Source organism: Numida meleagris, chromosome 1 (assembly GCF_002078875.1).
Source record: "Numida meleagris isolate 19003 breed g44 Domestic line chromosome 1, NumMel1.0, whole genome shotgun sequence".
Classification (NCBI taxonomy): domain Eukaryota; kingdom Metazoa; phylum Chordata; class Aves; order Galliformes; family Numididae; genus Numida; species Numida meleagris.
This window is the reverse complement of record NC_034409.1, coordinates 134,364,974-134,383,711: the sequence shown is the minus strand read 5'-3', so window position 1 is coordinate 134,383,711 and position 18,738 is coordinate 134,364,974. Positions and strand designations below refer to the sequence as shown.

Below are 18,738 nucleotides of genomic sequence, written 5' to 3'. Positions count from 1 at the left end.
ATGGCAGCAGCGTGCAAGCCAATGCTAGTGCTTCCCAAAGACTGATGACCAGTGCAGCACTATACCTTGGAGGGGATGTTCTGCTTGCCCAGGAGGCAAGAAATGAAATTCATGCATTAGCCAGAGAGGAGGGGTGTAGGATGATGGTGCAGATGTGCGGTTCATTGAGATAATGCCACACTTCCTCCCTTCCATTGCCCTGGTGTGACAGCACCACGGCTCAGGGCCAGGACCAGGACGAGCCAACAACAGCCTCCAGAGCACAGGAATGAATAATGACTGTCCTCGGGGGTACTGCTGGGCTGCACCTAAGTAAGCTAGGTTATCAAAACAGCCAACCCTCCAAGTCACACTGCTTGCATCTTGCCTTTCCCCGGCACATCCAGAACAATTCCTCTGTTCATCACCCTCCACCTGTTGCCAGCTGTAAGTTTAGTGTTCCTATTTCTAACACAATCGTAACGTAAGTGCGCACGGTAAAAAACACAGTGCTAAAACCAGTTCCTCTATTTTTACATTAGTTTCAGACTGGAATTCACACAATTTGCTAACCATATGCTTTATGGGACTTACCAGTCCTGCCATCAAACCTAAAACTGAAGAGTACACTAGCTTTTGTATTCTGCAACACTTATGTCTTCTTATAAATCAGTGCCTCAGCTCCCAAGTTGCTCATCAAAAGCCAGGATTTTTTCACACTTGCAGCACTTCTTTAAGACACAGCTACAGCAATTGTCACTGTGAATGGCTTACCAGAGAAAAGGAGCCACATCAATGAGAGACAGCTCTGAAATTTTTTTTCAGTAAATCCAGCAATCATTTTGCCAGATGAAGAACCTTCTGGGGGAATCACCGTGTTGATATTTAAGAATAACCTTTATTCCTTCCAACAAGAACTTTCACATGATGTATCCCTTTCTTATGAATATTTCAGTAAGTAGGCCATATATAATTAAAGACACCTGTGACACTTGTAATGCTCATCCTCCCTGCAACAGCTGACAGAGAGTAGTAACCCTGGCATTACATTTTATAGTTCTGCTTCTTTCCAGCTCCTTCAGCTACTCTCCTATGCATTAGTGAAAGACTTCAGCCACTTCCTTAATTCCCAACACGAGCCACCGCAGCACCCGCTGCCTCCTTCTAAACAGATGCAGACAGGTCCAGCTAGAACACAGCCCAGAAGCTGTGCAGAGAAAATTCTCTCTAACCTCAAGTCAGCCGTTTATTTCTGCAGAGGACATCTCAGACACATGCTTAATTGAGAACATGCTGCTACAGTTAACCACAGGCAAAAATGCTTTAACAGAGATTAACACAAGTATGCATTTAAAGCCTCTGCTGAGATTAGACCTTAAGTGAGCACCACACTTGGGAACAGAGAATTATTGCCAGAGTACCTGTATGTGCAATGGGCTGCTGGTAGCTGCTTTCCCAATCATTGCTGAAAGACTGTTTCCAACATCCTATTATCAACTTCACTTTGGAAGCAACAGATTTAATTTAGGGAAACAGTTCAGCAAAACAGATGAGCTGTGTGTCACTTCTGGGTTCCTTCAAGATCTATTTCCTCCCTGCATTTTGAGGAAACTCATGAATACCTATGGGAACGACAGCTATGAACCTCATATGCTTTGAATATATAGAACACCTACATTTGAGTATAAAAGTGTTTGGCAAGCCCTTCGTATTTCTGTTTCTGAGGAAAACTAGGCTTTAAGACTTTGTGACCTCTTTGTTTATCATATGCATCCACTCAATACTACTGACAAAGTGACTGCTTTCTTCGATGGCTTGTGATGAGCCTTGCCAAGTTAAATAAAGGGCTCTCTGCTATTAATCTGCTCTTCTGAGGTCTCTTATTTGACTGAACCTGTTTGTCAAACAACTATAATAGCTATAAATACTTCAGATAAACTCACAGAACCCCCAAAGGAAAGACAAGCTATAAATTTCCAGGACAGGTGACAATTTTCCGAGTCTGAAGAAAAGACAGATTCTCACAGATAAATGATGGGAGTGATGGTTGCACTTCCCAGCTCTGCTTTCAGCCTCCAGTAGCACAGATACGAACATTAAAAGCACACCCAATCAAGAAACTACCTGAATAACAACCTTTTAAGTTTAACAGAGGGTTGCAGTTCCTAACAATGAAAGAGCAATGGATCTATAGTTTTAAGGCTTGCTTACTTCTAAAGCCATTGTCTTCACTGCCAGGATCAGGCACAGCTCATGCTGCGCTGAAGAATTGTTCAGTATCTCTGGACATGGTCCTGGGCATCCTGCTCAGGGTGGCCCTGCTCAAGCAGCAGTTGGACCAGATGAACCCTCAAGTTCCTTCCCATCTCAGCAGTTCTCTGATTCTGTCATCTACCAGCAATGTATGGGGACATACTCTTCCTATTCTACAACATTCTAGTATTCTAGATTCTACTACACAGCACTGGAGGGACATCAGCTGCTTTTCTAGTGCATTTCCAGCACTTCTTTCCAGGCATCCATTAAGGACCCTTTTGGCTGTTTCTGTCCTACCAAGTGTACGTGTTCCTCAGCACAACCAGGAGGCTGGGTACCCCAGAAACAACCTGATCTTTCCTACAAATGCATGATAATTAGTATTGAATGTGATAATGCTATCATTTATTCTTAACCCACCTAGCAGGTTTTAGTGTGTTAAATGAACAGACAGTAGAAGAGAATTTAAGAAATGTTAATAATATACACTTCAGCTTAGCAAGCCTGTGTGTAGAAGTTACGGCCTGTGTATGCCCAGCTCAGCTTTAATCACTTCCAATAGGAAATGAGACAAACAGAATATGATTCAGAAGGAATTAAGCCAGGGCCTTTCCATGGGCAAAGATGAGAGAACCAGACTGAACACTAAGAGCCAAGAGAGAGGTTTGCATGCCTTGTAAAGAAGAAGCAAAAGACCATTCACATTAACTACAGATGACTTTGTTTATCTTAACAGACCAACAATTTCCTATCAGGAACATTGGTTACTTTGTAAGGGTAAAATAACAATGTTTTATACTGAAATAAAATAACAAAACCTAAGTTTCATTCTGAAGCAGTGTTCCTCTAGCAATGAACTTGTCATGAACACTAATTTCCCGCCTGCAGAAACCAAAGTTAAGTTTGAGTTCAGTGAGAGCAACATTTCTTTACAGACTGACCACTTGCTATCAATCTTCAAAGAAAAATATAAGTTTTGCATCATAGCATTTGTACTATTCCTCATTTGCTCTCCTTGTTGCAGGAGCCACTTTCCCATCCAGTGGCTAGCAGATGACTTTCACTGCTTATACACACGACATTTAAGGGCTACGGGTCCAGCTCAGAACTTGTGGGAGTCAAATCCTATCCCTGTTTGAGGGAAAGGTGACAATTTGTCATGGTTTTATGATTTTCGGTTATTGGTATTCCACATCATAACATCATGTAGTGGATATACCTGGTTCTCAGAAGAGAAGGACTACTACAGTCCCCATGGCACTTTGCTCCTCTGTTACCATTTTCCAGCCGGAGGGAAAAGATAAAAGCTCACAGTATAAAAACTTGCAGATCACGAGACCTCGTCCCTTTTTTCCGCCGTCTCTTGTCTTGGCAGCACCTCGCTCTCCAGCCGTCTTATCGTCGGTAGTAGATAAGGCCTACCTTGATTTTGGGACATTCTCTCTCTCTGTATTGGATTTATCAGCTTAAATTGTAATTATATTGTATTATAGTGTGTTGTTTTGCATTCCGACATTTTATTTAGTAAATTAGTTTGTTTCTCCTCAGATTGTTGCCGCTGTTCTTTGCTCACAGGGCCATCTCCCTACCCTTTTCCCCTTTTCCCTTTTCCCGGGACGTGGGCTCGTGGATCCCCCGTCCCCTTTGTCACGGAACCGGGCCGAACGCCCGTAAACCGTTGACACAATTCCATCAAGAGCACTACCATAGAAAACCCAAGAAAGCAGCAGAATATTGTTTTATTCGCTCCTGACTTTTGGGGAGGATTTTCACAGGACTGGGTGGTGCAGATGCAAATGAACATCTCCCAAGAAATAACTGCAGTATCCTTAAACACAGGTTTAGATGACAGACACTACATTGGCATCCCTTCTCCTGGCTTTCTAAAGGACTGTGAACTCCACGGGTGGAGTTTACTCTAGGCAAGCACTGATTTACACCCAAGTTATGTTTTTACTGTAACTGTCCTATAAACATTAACATCTGTTAGAGGAAAGAAAAAAGATTTTTCTTTTAGAGTTTTTCAGATTTGTAGAAAAATGTTTTCAGGAAAACTTGCAGGAGTCTATGGGAAATAAAGCTTTGATGCAAACTCTCCTCCAGTTGTTTACTCACTGGATCTCTAACACTGGCAATAACCTCTGCTAGCATGGATGAACAAAATGTACCAAATGGTCAGTATTTTGTGAACTTGCTAAACATGACCTATTTTCCCCTGGCAGACTTATCTAAGAACATTGGTTCCCATCTTGGACAAATACACGGAGAACTTCCCCACATTTTATCTGCTGCAGTAGGCACCAAAGGGCAGGATCACATTTCAGTTGCTTAGACCTTCCTCACAAAACCAGGTATTTTCTCTTTCAAAATTTCCATGAGGGCCAGGGAAGAAGTCTAAAACTGAAGAGCAGCATCCTCTATTGGAAGCTTCTCAAAAGGCAACAGTCAGCACTCAAAACTTGAGAAGCACCAAAATGTACTCAACAGAGGCAGTATCACCATTTCAATGCTTTCCATCTTCTCCGGATACAGAGTGAATTCTCATGATATATAAAACAAATCATTATTTAGCAAGAAAAGTAAATTGTGTCTGTGCTTCATCTTTTTCTTTTGCCAACACAATGAAGCTGTCACAAATACAGCCTTGAATGTTTTCATTTTCACACATTAACCCTTTTAGCACTGCAAATGTAACTCATCTTTTTGTCTCATGGGGCAGAAAGTGCATTTTAAACTTCTGAAATAATGGAGAGAAGAAATTTTAATTAAAGCTCTACTTGTATACAGGCACGAACAACCCTCCCTAAACAAAGAAAAGTACTTTTTAAAATTAAAGTTATCATGCTGAAATTATTAACGTAACTCCTGGGAAAAATGTATAATCTTTGCCTATCAAATGCCAAAATGACTAAGTGAACCATGTTTAATAAATATTATGTTTCCCTTCAAGTTCATACACTCAGTTAATCACACACTGATAGGTGAAAAATATTTTTAAAGCTTTAAATATTGCAACAGTTTTAAATCTGACTGCAAAGGTCCTCGGGACGTGAGCCAGCCAGAGCTACTTGGAAGAGATCTTGGATCAACAGCACTTGTACACAGCCGCCAATTTCTATTCTGTTCTGCTTCTTTTAGGGCAACCACTGACTAGCTAAATTTGCAGAGTCCCACTGAATGGAGACACACACCCCAAGCATGGGGCACAGCCTGCTGCACATGGGTGAGCTCCGGGGTTGCCCGTACCACCTGGCCATAAGCCAGCCTTCAGTCCTTGCATTTATGACCACTCCTCCACCTTGCAATCACCCTTGTCCAGCCCGTGGTTCACATTACACCCAGCTGCAACTCAAGGCACCCCATTAGGGGGTTCATTAATATGTGGCATCAGGGTGCACTTGCAACCTAGCTCCAAAGGCCCTCAGCCATAACTCAAGATCCTCTATGAGGTCTTTTATTGTGGGATGCTGACCATGGTCTAGCCAGTCACCTTAATAGCTGAACATCACATTTGCGATACTTTGACAAGATAATAATAAAAACGAGTTAGGAGCACAGTTGTGTCATTCAACAGCTACGTACGTAGCAGCTGTATTTAAGAGTAGCCACTACCATCCAGCGAAAGCAAATTAATTATTTAGATGTATTTATAGGATTTATGGAGCAACCGAAGGCAAAGCTAGTTAATTGAAATCCTGATAACAGACTGAAGCCCTTGCTAGATCCTAAAGTCTTTATTAAATAAAGCCATTAAGGCAGATGATAATCCCTGTGGCCTTAAATATGAATAAGGTGTAATGTAAATAATAGAAGGCAAAAATCCAATTTGCATAGAGTGAACTTTCAAATACTCCACTGTTTCCATTAAATTACCTTTTATTCAACATATTGTAATGGCACTGAGGGCACATCAGGCTCCCTTGTAATACAATTATTGTTCAGCATAAGAAGTAGTTTTTAACTTGAAGCAGCAATGAGAAAGATTTTATTTGGCTTCTCTGATATGTCAAGTGACATAAAAATTGAGAACAAAAGCTTCATAGATGCAATAAAAGAGAAAATAAGCAAGGGAAAAATAAACACGCACAAACAAAAAAGATCCAGAATGCGAAGACAAAAGAAAGAAATAGGGAACATAATAGTTGCTTTCCAGTTAATTTTACAGCATTTTAGTATTAGGAAACTGAAGAAGGAAGCAATTTCAGTAACTGAAGAAACTAAATTTGGATGTAGGCCAAATGGAGCTGTAGTACACAGTGAATTAGGTGAAACTCAACACAGCAAGACCCGTTGTGAAATGTCTGCTACGCTTGTTCCAAAGACATGAAATGACGACAAGAGCTTGAGGACATCAAGGGTCACAGCAGCAGTGCCTGGAGCCTAAGGTCATGCGATCTCTGTCCATCTCCACCCTAACGCTAGCAGGCTGCTCTGTGCTTTATTTTCTCATCCAAAAAAGCAACACTGATACTATTTTCTATAAAGCATTCTGTAGTGTTTAGAGATATTAAATAAGATAACTGTATTTTTTTAAAGAACTGAAACTGTAGCTTAAGGTCAAGATTTTACTATCACTGTTCAGAAACTGAGTGTCTCTACTGGGAAATTAAAACAATCCATTAAGTATGAGACTATACTTTGGATGTTGAACAATTTTTCCACTCTAAACCTTTCTGGAAATCAGAAGAGTTCCTCTAGCAAAGCTGCAATGAAATAAAGACATGAGAATGACTCTGTATTCAATTTCTGTATTCAATTTGGAAGTAGTATACCCAAGGAAACTCTCCAACACAAAAATGAAATCTTCCTTATAGCACCCTCACTGCATCAAGACAACTGAGGAATCAACAGCAGTGCTCCTCTCAAGCTACTCTAACCTTTCAAAACACAAATACGTGTGGTTTCCAATATTTACTTTTCTTTGCCTGTGGCTGTGTCTACTAGGTCCTGTTTTCTGTGGCCGTTTCTCTGGTGCACCTCTGCCCTGATGCTGTTCACGTACAGGAGGAGCAGGAGGGATGTGGGATGGCTGAGAAGCAGCTCAACAGCACAGCCTCGTGCAAAGATGCTTCTGGCATTCGGAGGGCACAGGGACAGGCAGGGGGACAATGCCAAGGGACAAATGGCATGGAAGGAGTGGGAATAAACAAGAGGGAAATGCCCAACTTGTTCACTGCACGCAGAGCCAAAACCAGGAACATAGAGCAGAGCCACAGCAAAGCAACAGAGTGACTCCATCAGCATCTTGAATAATATTTGTACTAAGTCAATGAAGCAAAGCCAGCCAAATGCCATTCCTCCAGTTTGCCTTTCTAGGAAGGATACTTCTCCAACAAAATGGGGCTGCTGAGGTGCCACTGTATCGCTGCTTGTAGTACTGATTTCTCACACCTCCCACAGAAACTCAGTCATGATCCTAGGAAACACGTGGCCCCCAAGGCCCTCCTGTGTCTCTGCGAACAGTTTGGGCATCACAGCTCTTTCACACTTATCTTGGAAATCTGCAGTCCTTTTGGGCTGTGAGGACTGAGGAAAGAGGAGGTGGAAATGAAAAACAAAAAAAGAAATTGATTCATCTTTTCTGCCACACTACAGAAAGAGACTTTTGCTCTCTTACCACATGCCTGGCAACACTGCTAAGAAGCAGATTACTCACTTTCCTTCATTAATCACTTAAAAAAAAGCTGTGAAAAACAAAATGGTGTTTATCCAAAGTTCATTCGGACAAAGCTACCGAACAATGAACATTACAAAGGGCACCACGCAACTGCTTTCTTGGGTCTGCAGCTGCACAACTTTAAAAAGTTAAATGCTGCTAACAGAAACACCTTCCAATGCTATTCATCCATTGTCCAAGGAAGCACTTCAGAAAAGAGAAAAAAAAAAAAGAAGAAGAAGAAGAAGAAAAAACAAGTAACTTTTACTACCTTGACTGAGGTTCACTGGTCTTTACCTGCTTGCCACCAGTCACTCTGGGTTTCCACAGCAGTAAGACAATTTCACGCTGGCAACATCTTTTGTTGTGCATTTGGCTTCTGCTTATCCAACCAGTACAGTGAAGACATCGCTGATTTGCAGAGCTGGCACTCCCCAAATCACTGCTTGAAACCTTTTGTTTTTCAGTCATGAGTTGACTCGCAAAGGAAGTGTACGTTCATCGAAAGCATCAGAGCAGCTGAGGAACCCAAATTCCAGCCGGTTCCCCACAGTCTCTCATTTTGCAGGTGAGCTCCGACTCTTCTAACATCAGCCCTGTGGTAACAAGAAAAACATGCCCCTTTCCTTGTCACCTCTGGGCACCTGTGGGTGGTGGCCTGTGTGAAGAGTGCCCACAGCAAGCTGAGTCCAGGGAGTTTAACCTCCATGACAGGCAGGCCCTGGCACAAGGCACTTCACTGTAATGGTGAGGAAGATCATAGAATCATAGAATCTAAGATGTCCATCAGCAATCTCTGGGGTCTCCAGCTCACTGAGGGGGCAACCAACCTTGAAGGCACTCATCAAATCTTACTGACTACATTCAGCAGTTCCAAGCAGCAGCACAGCCAGGGCAAATCCTTTGTAAACAGCTCCCTCATACTTTTAAGATGAAGTGATTGCATGAGACTTACTCCCACCGGAAACAAAACATCCAGAATGATCCTCCCTCGTCTCTCGCAGGACATGAAACCTTTTGGCATGACTAAACGCCATACAGTCACTACAGCCACCGCCCAGCACAGCCCTCTCCCAGGGTCCCTGACCACCAACGGCACCGGCACCGTTTCAGCCCCCACATGCACGGGGCTCCTGCACCTCCTGCACCAGGCAGCAGTGACAACACCTGCCTGAAGGCTGGGCTCTGCAGTATGGGCTAGAATACATGCAGATGCATGTGTTTATATGTATCAGACACATGCCAAGGATTCAGACGTGTGGACATGTGGACGTAACACTAAGGGACCTGGTTTAGTGATGGGACAACCTGACCTACTCTGACCTGCTGTCAGGTTGATGGTTGGACTTGGTGATCTTGATCTTGATCCTTTCCAACCTAGAGGAATCTGTGGTTCTATAACTCTATTTTGGAGATTAATACAACCACCCATGCTGCCACTCTTGAAACTGCATCTTCTTCTTAGAGAGAAGGCTAAAACAATGCTTAGCAACAGAGGCTCAGGCGATCTAATATGAAACAAACACTAGAAGCAGAGAAACTGAACAGAAAAAGACCCATCGCTCTCCACACCTCTGCATTTCAGTATGCTGCTGCAAGACAAAGGGAGGAAGACACAAACCCTCCCCTGTAACCACTGATTTCCTGGTTTTCAAGGCTTGGGATGAGTGGGAGATGTCTGTTCAGCTCTGGCTGCTGAGTTGCTGTTTGTTAATAAGCACAAAATGACCTCTCCCTGTCTGCACAGTGTTATTACAGATGCTGAACCCTGCTTAGCCCCTTACTTAAAGTGTGCTAAATTATTTTAATAGGAATTACCACAGTGATAGCCCCAACATGGAAATATATACTCAGATAAAAGTGAAACTGACCCCATACAAAAGGAAGTCCTGTGTTTATCAGAACAGGTCAAACTCAAGCTAGCACAAAATAAAGTTTCCTCTCAGCAATATAGCTCAAAACTACCAAGCTTTCATTTTAGAATGTACCCATTTTTCATTATTCCAAAGATATGACTGGCTCTGATCGTACACTGCTGCATGACTGTGAAATGTAAACAATCAGATGTTTTCCACTGCGACCTACCCAGAAGAAGACAAGAAACAAAAAAAAAATTCATCTCATGGTTGTCACTTATTATTTTACTCTATCTTATGACACATATGTATGACTGTATTCTCCAAAGGCTGTGCTATAACTTACGTTAGTAGGGAAGCATGCAAAAGAAAGGGATTTCGGAGGAAAGCTGCTGACTGAACTCTGCAAGGAACAGCAGACAGATCAGCGCCCAGCACCGGTGCTGCTGGGGCTTCAGCCTATGATTTTCACTTTTTCCCATCTGAGTGGGGCTCCATCCCTGGAAAAGGGGTGAAACAGCAGTGGGACCCATGCATACATAAGCATGGGGCACAGCATTGATTTGGGAAAGCAGCCCAGTCACACAACAAGCATAGATCTGTATTTGAGGTGTGGAGGAGGAGGCTGCCGATTCACACACACACCATCCCTCCAGCAGTGACACTCCTTCAGGGGGATGCTAAGTGTGTATCCAGAGATGCAGCAGGAGTCACCAGCCGTGGCACCGGGACACAATGCACACCCATGTCCATCACATGGTGACAGCACTCCATGACTCACTCCATTGCACGCATAGGGAGACAAGAATGCAGAAAAGATCCTTACCTGTGAAAAAGCCTTAAATTCTGGGAGATATATATAATACACACACACATACATACTTACATTTGTGAATGCGTGCATCTTATTTATAGATAAATAAATGCAAAATGAAGTCAATCATCTACTTCCTCCTACTTTACTGGGTTAAAATAATTAAAAATTCATCAATTATTACTATCAACTCAAATGAAAATGTACTGATTTGCTTATAGGGATGACAATACAGCAAACCTGAAACAAGCTGCAACGAACTCACTTGGAGAAATGTAAGAATGCAGCCAATAAAACAGGCAGTCTATTAGAAGCTGTTTCAAAATGAAATGAGAAATTACAAAGTAAATTCATAAAACCTTATCTTTTTACTGTAACTCACCAAGGAGATTTTGATTTGAATTAGCCTGAAATTAATCCACAAGCAAACATGTTTAACAATATTTACCGAAAATATCATTTAGTAAAGTAAATACGATAGTGCCTGGATTTGGCTGATGTTTGGCTGTCAACCAGAAGGCATTCAGGATGCAGCACATCAGGCACAGCACTGTCCCTTTCTTTGTGGTCAGGACCATGGAATCTTCACCCATAGTACACACTCAAAACTTCAGATCTCTCCCTCACACTCTGCCCATCTTGTACCTAAGCCCACGATGATGATACATCAGCTGCAGCACGCAAGGAACCTCTGTCCAGAAGGGGAGAGACTTTAACAGCTTAATGAGATAGTAATACATATTAAAATTAATCTTATTCAGATGATGTGTCTATTCTAGTCCTCCCTCTGAAAATAACTGAGGCTGCAGGAGAACTGATCATTAGCATTTTGATAACAATCTAGTCAGCCTCCTGTTAAAATATTTTTTCTTTCATCTAAAACTGGGATTTGTTATCTTCTGTGAGCAGACCATTCTAAAATTAGCAATGGCAAATTCACATTGGCATGGATCAGATTTTAAAAAAAATCTTGGGAATAAAATTAACGTTAACTTGCCTGAACAATCAGGCTCTCCCTCCTGTTGCTGTAGCAGTGGAGTGGCACTCCAAGCATCGGATAAGAAACAACATCTTCCCATAATTACCAGTTCTGTACACAGAAAGGCACTCATTCACCATATACAGCACTAGAGTCACTTGTGTGGTAAATCATATTCCAGTTGATAGCCAACAAGAGGAACAAACTCTGCTGACACTGATCCATAAGGCACAACACCAGACAACAGGACCGAGCTTTGAACCATGGTCCTGTTGTCTCAGTGAGCAGAACATCCTTCACACCTCTACGTCAAATAATGTTATGCTACCGCTGTCACAGAAGTGTGCAGTCCTACCCAGCCCTCTTTTTGATCCGTGCCTCCCGCAGCCGCCTCTCACCAAACCCAGCACTGCAACGCACCCCGACACCAAGCCCATGACCTCAGCAGAGGAGCAGAGCAAGGGCAGATGTTGCGTAGCCCATCCTGGGCCATTTTTCAGTGTGTGCTATGAAAACACTCGTGTCACCTGCACGCGGGCTGCAGTACACAAGGAGAAAAAGCAGCCAGGAGTAGGCACAGGGAAAGGGATGGTGGCTGCTGCCCATGGCTGTGCATTGCTGGAGTCTGTGTGAGGAAAGGCAATGTGTGCTGTGAATGCTGCAGAGTTCATCTGAGATGCACTCAGAAGACTGGGCAGACAGTGCTCTTCATTTCAGATGTTTCACATTTTTCTCTTGACTTTTAAAAACAAAGTGTCTTTTTAATACCCAAAGTAATATTCCTTCCTTCCGTCCTTCCCCTGGGCTGAGAGGCATCCCACGTGCACGTATCAATAAATATGGTCACATTACACGCAAGGACTATTACTTTAAACTATGCACCGCGGGGCTTTTTTAAAGCTCTTCAATTTTAAAGGTTCATCATGAGTCCTCTGTCAACAGAAGCAGTATTTACCTCAAAGAAGAGCTAACCAGCAAGTTTAGCACTGCTGCTGAGGAGCGTGGCATTAGAGCCAAGCAGAGAGAGCACAAGCAGCAGTCTCCCACTGCCCTGTGCTGTCAGGAGAAAGCTCAGGCAGTAAGAGGGACCCAGAACAGTGGAAGAAAGAGGATCAGGGGCTGGTAAACAGAGAGGCCTTGCTTCCAGGCCTGGCTCTGAGATGTACCAGTGAGACATTTTCCTAATTTTTTCCAATTTGCTTTTTTTTTTTTAATCTTTACTTTCCCTTTTGCACAATGGTCTGGCTGGTTATTTTCCAGCCCAGGACCAGGCAGCGGGCTGGCACAGTGCAGGGCTGGGGAGGGACCTGCAGCTGGCACAGCTCTGTCCCACTCCCAGCTGCACGCACGCAGCTGCTGTGAGAGCTGGGGTGAGGCCAAGGTCAGGCAGCATTCTCAAATCCTGCAGTTTATCTTCGTCCCAGCTCTCATGTCCTATTAGGACTAATCTTGGGTTCTTCCCATGACAGCTTGCCCCAGACAGGGGAAACCTGTTGTAAAATATCAGATTTTAACAAGACTACATTGAAAATACTAGCTAGAATTCAGCCTGCTATGCGATGAGGGACTGCTGGAAAGCTGACACCAGGAGCATCCTGGGGAGTTTTACTGTGCAGTAGTCAACAGGCCCCTGAAAACTGAACAAATTCCATATAGAAGTCAGCAATTACAGTCCTTAGAGATATTAGAGTGAAACATTCATTATTATCAGCCTTTTATAGGTTAAGGAGAGGCTTCCGAAGGGGAGTGATCCCTGACTTCAGAAGGAAGTGGCTTCCCATAGTCACAGATATTACAGGCGGGTTACAGGAGTGCAAAAGGGAATTATGGGTTTATTTGAAACTTAAGCAGTGTAAGTAGTGCTTCTTAACGGAGACAGCATGAAACGCTGAACAAAGTTGTGAAACCGTAGGGAAAACTCCAGGCATGCTGTTCAGGTTGAAACAGCAATCAGATTATTAACCTGAAGTTTTGAGACAGCACACTAAAATAAATCCAGACTCCAAGAGAAGACCTTCCCAGTCCCTACAGAATAACTCCACATTGGTACAGCAGCTTGCATGTGAGAATCAGAGGGCACACATGGCAGCTGGGACCACTGGGGCCTAGCAGCTCAGCCACCCGCCGGGACCCTGTGTCCTGCCCAAGCCATGCTCAGGCCTTGGCCTCATGAACACAGCAGCCTCGGCTCCCCAAGGAGCAAACAGCAGTGAGGAGAGCTGGGCAAAACCTGCCAGAATTAAAATGTGCACAGGGTATCGCTCTTACCAGTCTGTGCATTCTCTCTCTAAGCAAACAGCTGCTGAACTCCAAAAACTGTCACACGCTATGTGCTATCACCATCCATGAATCACTCAGAGGGATGACATGCAGAGATTAAACTTAGCATCCACATCTGATGGCAAGAGGAGGCACCAAAGGCATGCCACGCTGACACACATTACTAGGGCTGGTGGCACAATGCCCAAAACACAGCCCCCGGGCTCTCACAGGTGTGCCTGAGCTACTGCCAGCCACCCAGGAGCACAAGGAAAAGCCCTAAAGGTTGGCACTGTCACCCTTTGGCCACATCAGGTCTACCACACCTTTTCTCTTGCTTGCAAGTAGAAGCTAACAGCAATACCCAATGTTAGGTAAACACTGCATTTCTCTAAAGCATAATGGACATCAAGGTGACACCTACAAATGGCAGTATGGCTGAAAAACTGAGAGCTCAGTGAATCCTGAGTGTATCTGGTTCAGCTCCTCAGCAGCCCCCTCTCCTATGCTCTCTCACTTCTGTGATGACGGTCTTAATTGCTGGGATTTTAAAACTCTTGGTTACATTCTTTACAATAACCTTTAGTGGCCTTGCTAATCTCGTGCACTGAAACACACTTTTTAACCATCTGCAAGACAAAAAAAAAATCCCTCAAGATCAGAAACCTTGATACCTAGAATGTGAACCTAGAAGTACAGCTTGGATGACGTGGTGAGAAAGCTCAAGCACTGACCAGCAAAACCAGAAGAAGATATACCTGAGAGAAAAAGTAAAATTAAGGTAAGTCTATTTCATATTGTGCACTGCTAACAAGTATGAAACTCCTACAGAAATCTGATCGTTAGAAAGCCAAGTTCAGTATTCTCTTCTGTCCCAGACAATGCGTCCTCTCAGCCCACTGATGCCTGCAATGTATATGCATGCATATAAACGCAAGAATTCATCTGCTTCCCCTTGCATAACCCAGAGTGAGATCTTCACATAATAGAAAGCGGCTACAACAAGGAAATATCACAGTAGAAAATTTCCACAACTTCTACTCCACAGTGAGTCCTCTATAACATTAAAAACATACACGCAGTGCAGGATGAGATAGGGCTCTCATAGAAAGCAATGGCTTGATGCCTCTTTCAGGCAATTTCTGAAAAGACTGAGTAACGAACCAGTGCTGCTCCCTCTGCTTGTGAGGCTGAGGGTTTGGAACCCTCCTCCTGGGCTAGAAAACTGCAGCCTCCCACCTGAGGCAGTGAAACAGCTCTGCACATATCCAAGGTGGGAGAAACACCCAGATAAAAGGCAGAGCACAGCCTTTGTGTCACTGTGCTGACGCTGCACTTCCCTTACCGCCCCTCGCTGCCACCTACCCCACCTCCTGGGAACGCATCCCATGTGGCTCTGACACCTCGGTCACGTCTCTTCAGGGAAAATGGAGACACATCTTTGGCTTTTAAGGGTTGTTGCTCTGTTATATGAATGTTGGTCTCAGTTTATATTTGGAGCAAGTAAGTAGTAAGCAAAGCACCTGGAGTGGAAGACGACTGGTTTGGGAGGAGTGTATTTGATCTTGAGAACTCCTGGAAGATTCTAAGTGATACACTCCAACAATTGTTAAAAAAAATAAAACTCGCTCAGTAAGGAACCCAGATTTACCATAATGCCTCAGCAGTCCGAGGGAGCCATTTACTTTGACAGAACCTGAATTCCCCCAGCGGTTCTACAGTGGTAATGGAAACAGAGGAGCCAATAAATTACAACCTTGTGTGTAAAGCGACTACCATTATAAACCACTCTCAGCCTCCTGTGTTATCCCCAGGGGTGGCCACTCTAACAGCTTCTGGATTTTCTTCCCCTCATCCTTCTGCTGTGCTCTTTCAGCTTTCAGATCCTTTTATAAATCTATAACCACACTCTGCATTTGCATAGTATCTTTAAGGTGAGCATCCCAAAAGATATGGTGTAGAAACAACTGTTTTTACAGGCTGAGACAGGCACTGGGAGGCTGACAGGCTTAGCAAGGGCACACGTTGCTGCAGGTCAGGACAAACACAAGTATCTTTCAAGCCTACATTTGCAGGGAAACAACACTTCCAGACCTCTCATGCTGAAGGTGCGTGTCGTAGGTACTTCTTAAGTACTGCTGAAAGCTGGCCTTGGTCAACTCCCCCAGCTGCAGTTCATCCCCAGCTCCTCTCACTCCACGTTTCAGCACTCTGGAGAGACCCAGTCTGTGCTAAGCTACTGGGAAAGAACCACCCAAATCTCAAGAAAGATACACAGAACTCCAAGTTTTGCCAAACTGTCAAACAACGTTCACTGGTTTTTGAAAATATCAACTTTGCAGAGCAGACTTTCCCCAAGTGTAAGATGTGTAACGTCAAAACACGGACATGATAACAACATGGAAGCTGGCTCTGCTCTGCCTTCTAAGGTTAACTGAAATTCTCACAGAAACACATCCCCGCTGTGATGGTAGCACACAGCGCTCTGAGGGTCTGTGCACGATCGGAGCCTGATGGAAGCACTCTGACTCTGTGCCACTGCACCTCGCGACGGCATCTTCCTTCCTAACCAGAACCCCTCATTGGTATGTCCCAAGCTATACATTAAAAGGAAAGGTATTAATTTGCAAAACACTATCATTCGCATTCAAGCCTCAGGCAGAAAATCCATACCAACTTCTGAAATTAAAAGAAATAATAATACAGAAATACAGACAGAATCAAAACAGCTCTCCCCAAGAGAGCTAAGCTGTCCCAGACCCATGCAGGATCGGAAAGGGTGGATGCAATCCAGACCCATACAGGATTGGATGGGAAACAGTTCTGCTCCAGCCCGGTGCAGGCATGTTTGCTCCAGCAGCTGTCTGGGGAGGAGAGGTGCTGCACTGCCTCCAGGACAGCTCAGCAATCAGCTGTATCAGCAGCTCCGAGGAGGATTACTCTCCCCTGCTGCTTTTTTTAAAAGCAGATTAGTTCAGACTTTCTCTCACTGTAATGAACCTTGTAAGGATCAAGCACGCTGCATTGATTTGCAGGGTGCAGTTGGGAGCTCAGTCAGAAGCTGTGCAAACAGCCCCACAGCCCCCAGCAGCATCCGCTCACCCCAGTGAGTGGAAGCAGCAGTTGTTAACCATAACAGCCAAAATGTGATTCTCAGGTCACGTGCCACTTTGCTTTCTACCAAAATCAGATGGATAGCAACCCACACAGACACACCACAGAAGTGACGATGCTCAGCAGAGAGCTGTTCAATCAAAGTCAGAAAGGAGAGGACATGATGCGTTATCATTTACGATGTGACAGCTGGCACTGGAGTTAGGCAAGTGACTTCTGGGAAACCTGATTATGGCAAAATAATAAAACTTCAACCTCTCTGAGAATACTCACAATCTCAAGTTACTCTCAAGTAAGTTTTCCCCAAAAGCATCTCCTTATATGCACATCCCCCACGGTAACATCCCATGGTAACTGGGATTAACAGGAGAAGCAGAGCGTGTGCTGCTGGGTGCCCAAAAATGCTGCTCAGGGCGCAGGACAGTGCAGCAGGAGCCTTGCAGGTGCAACAAGCCTTCCACACAGCCCCTACTTCCAGTACCAGAGCGGTGCGGACACTGTGTTCCAAACAACCCACCGAATGCAAATGGCCCTTTGGGGATGCTGAACCTCCAGGTAATGACAGCTGTCTGCTGTGACAAAGCAGCGAGCTAAGCTAAGCTGAAATGCACACGCAGAATAGCAGAGGGTGGCATCCCACTGCCCCGCTTCCTCTTAAAGCTCGACAAATCTTTATTAAATACTTGAAGACGATGGCAGCCCGCAGCAAAGTAATAAAGGCTCTCCCCTGCCAGAAGCATTGCTGAGCGTATTTCACTCCAAAACTGATTTTTATGGAACAATGTGTGGCATTTGCCATCATTTCCTGCAGGCAAAACTTCGAGACCCCAGGACAGGTCTATTGGTTCACCGCAGGAGAAAAAAAAATAGGAAATGAATTAACTGAAACATCCGCGACAGTGACACAACTTCACACGGCATCTCCGCAGTGACCTTCCCGTGGCAGAAGCCTGAGCACCGAGGTACGGCTCAGGCGCATTCCGTGGGACCGGGAATAAGCACATCTACCCGCTATAAGTATGACGTTAGAGATAAGATAAAGTTCTCCGTCTGCCTTCAGAGCGACGCCGTTCTGAAGTCTCCCGGAGAGGTCCGGCAGTGAATTTTATCACTTGGGGTCATGCCATACGGAACACGGGGAGGAACCGACCTCTGTCCCCCCGAGTGGACGCAGCCCTTGCCATTGATCATAAAAGCCGCGAGATCGGGCGTTCGACTGCAGGTTTAAAACAAATAACCGCATTCGCTGCAGCGCTCCCCCCTTCAACAAACCGCGCACCTCACGCGCAGACCCACGCTCCCGGGAGGGCAACGCCAGCCGGCAGCTCCCTGCACCTGCCGGGCAGCGGGGCTAGAAGCGCCGCCGGGACTCAGCGCCCCGCTCCCCGCCGGCAGCCCCGCAGCCCCCGGCCGGGCTTTGCCCGCCCGCCCCGCGCGGCCCGCACCCACCTTTCCCAGCAGGGCGCTGCGGCTGGCGGCTGCCAGCTCCCTCAGGCTGGCGGCGGCCGAGGCGGCGGCGGCGGCGACGGCGCTGGGGGCGGCGGCGGGCTGGGGGTACGCGGGGGCCGCGGAGCTGGGGCTGCCGCTGGCGCCCCCGGCGGCGCGGGGCCGCTGGCGGATGCCGTCCAGGAGACGGACGAGGAGGATGTTGGCGGGCAGCTCGTCCACGCCGCAGCCCACCAGGATGCGGCACTCGGGGCAGCGCAGCTCGTGGCGGGAGCTGACGATGCTCTCCAGGCAGCGGCGGCAGAAGGTGTGCTGGCACGGCAGCACCTTGGCCGTGGTGTCCAGCCGCTCCAGGCACACGGAGCACTCCAGCAGGTCC

At 45.3% G+C, this 18,738-nt stretch overlaps 1 protein-coding gene across 1 annotated transcript in view; it reads right to left on the bottom strand.

The window, feature by feature from the left end:
* The window catches only part of SH3RF3 (SH3 domain containing ring finger 3), a gene marked incomplete at its 5' end in the record, with an annotated part of 238,431 nt that extends 219,694 nt beyond the window's left edge, over positions 1–18,737 (bottom strand). Inside the window, one exon of the mRNA XM_021401318.1 lies at positions 18,363–18,737. Within this exon, the coding sequence (XP_021256993.1) occupies positions 18,363–18,737 (375 nt within the window). The remainder of the gene's footprint in view (positions 1–18,362) is intronic.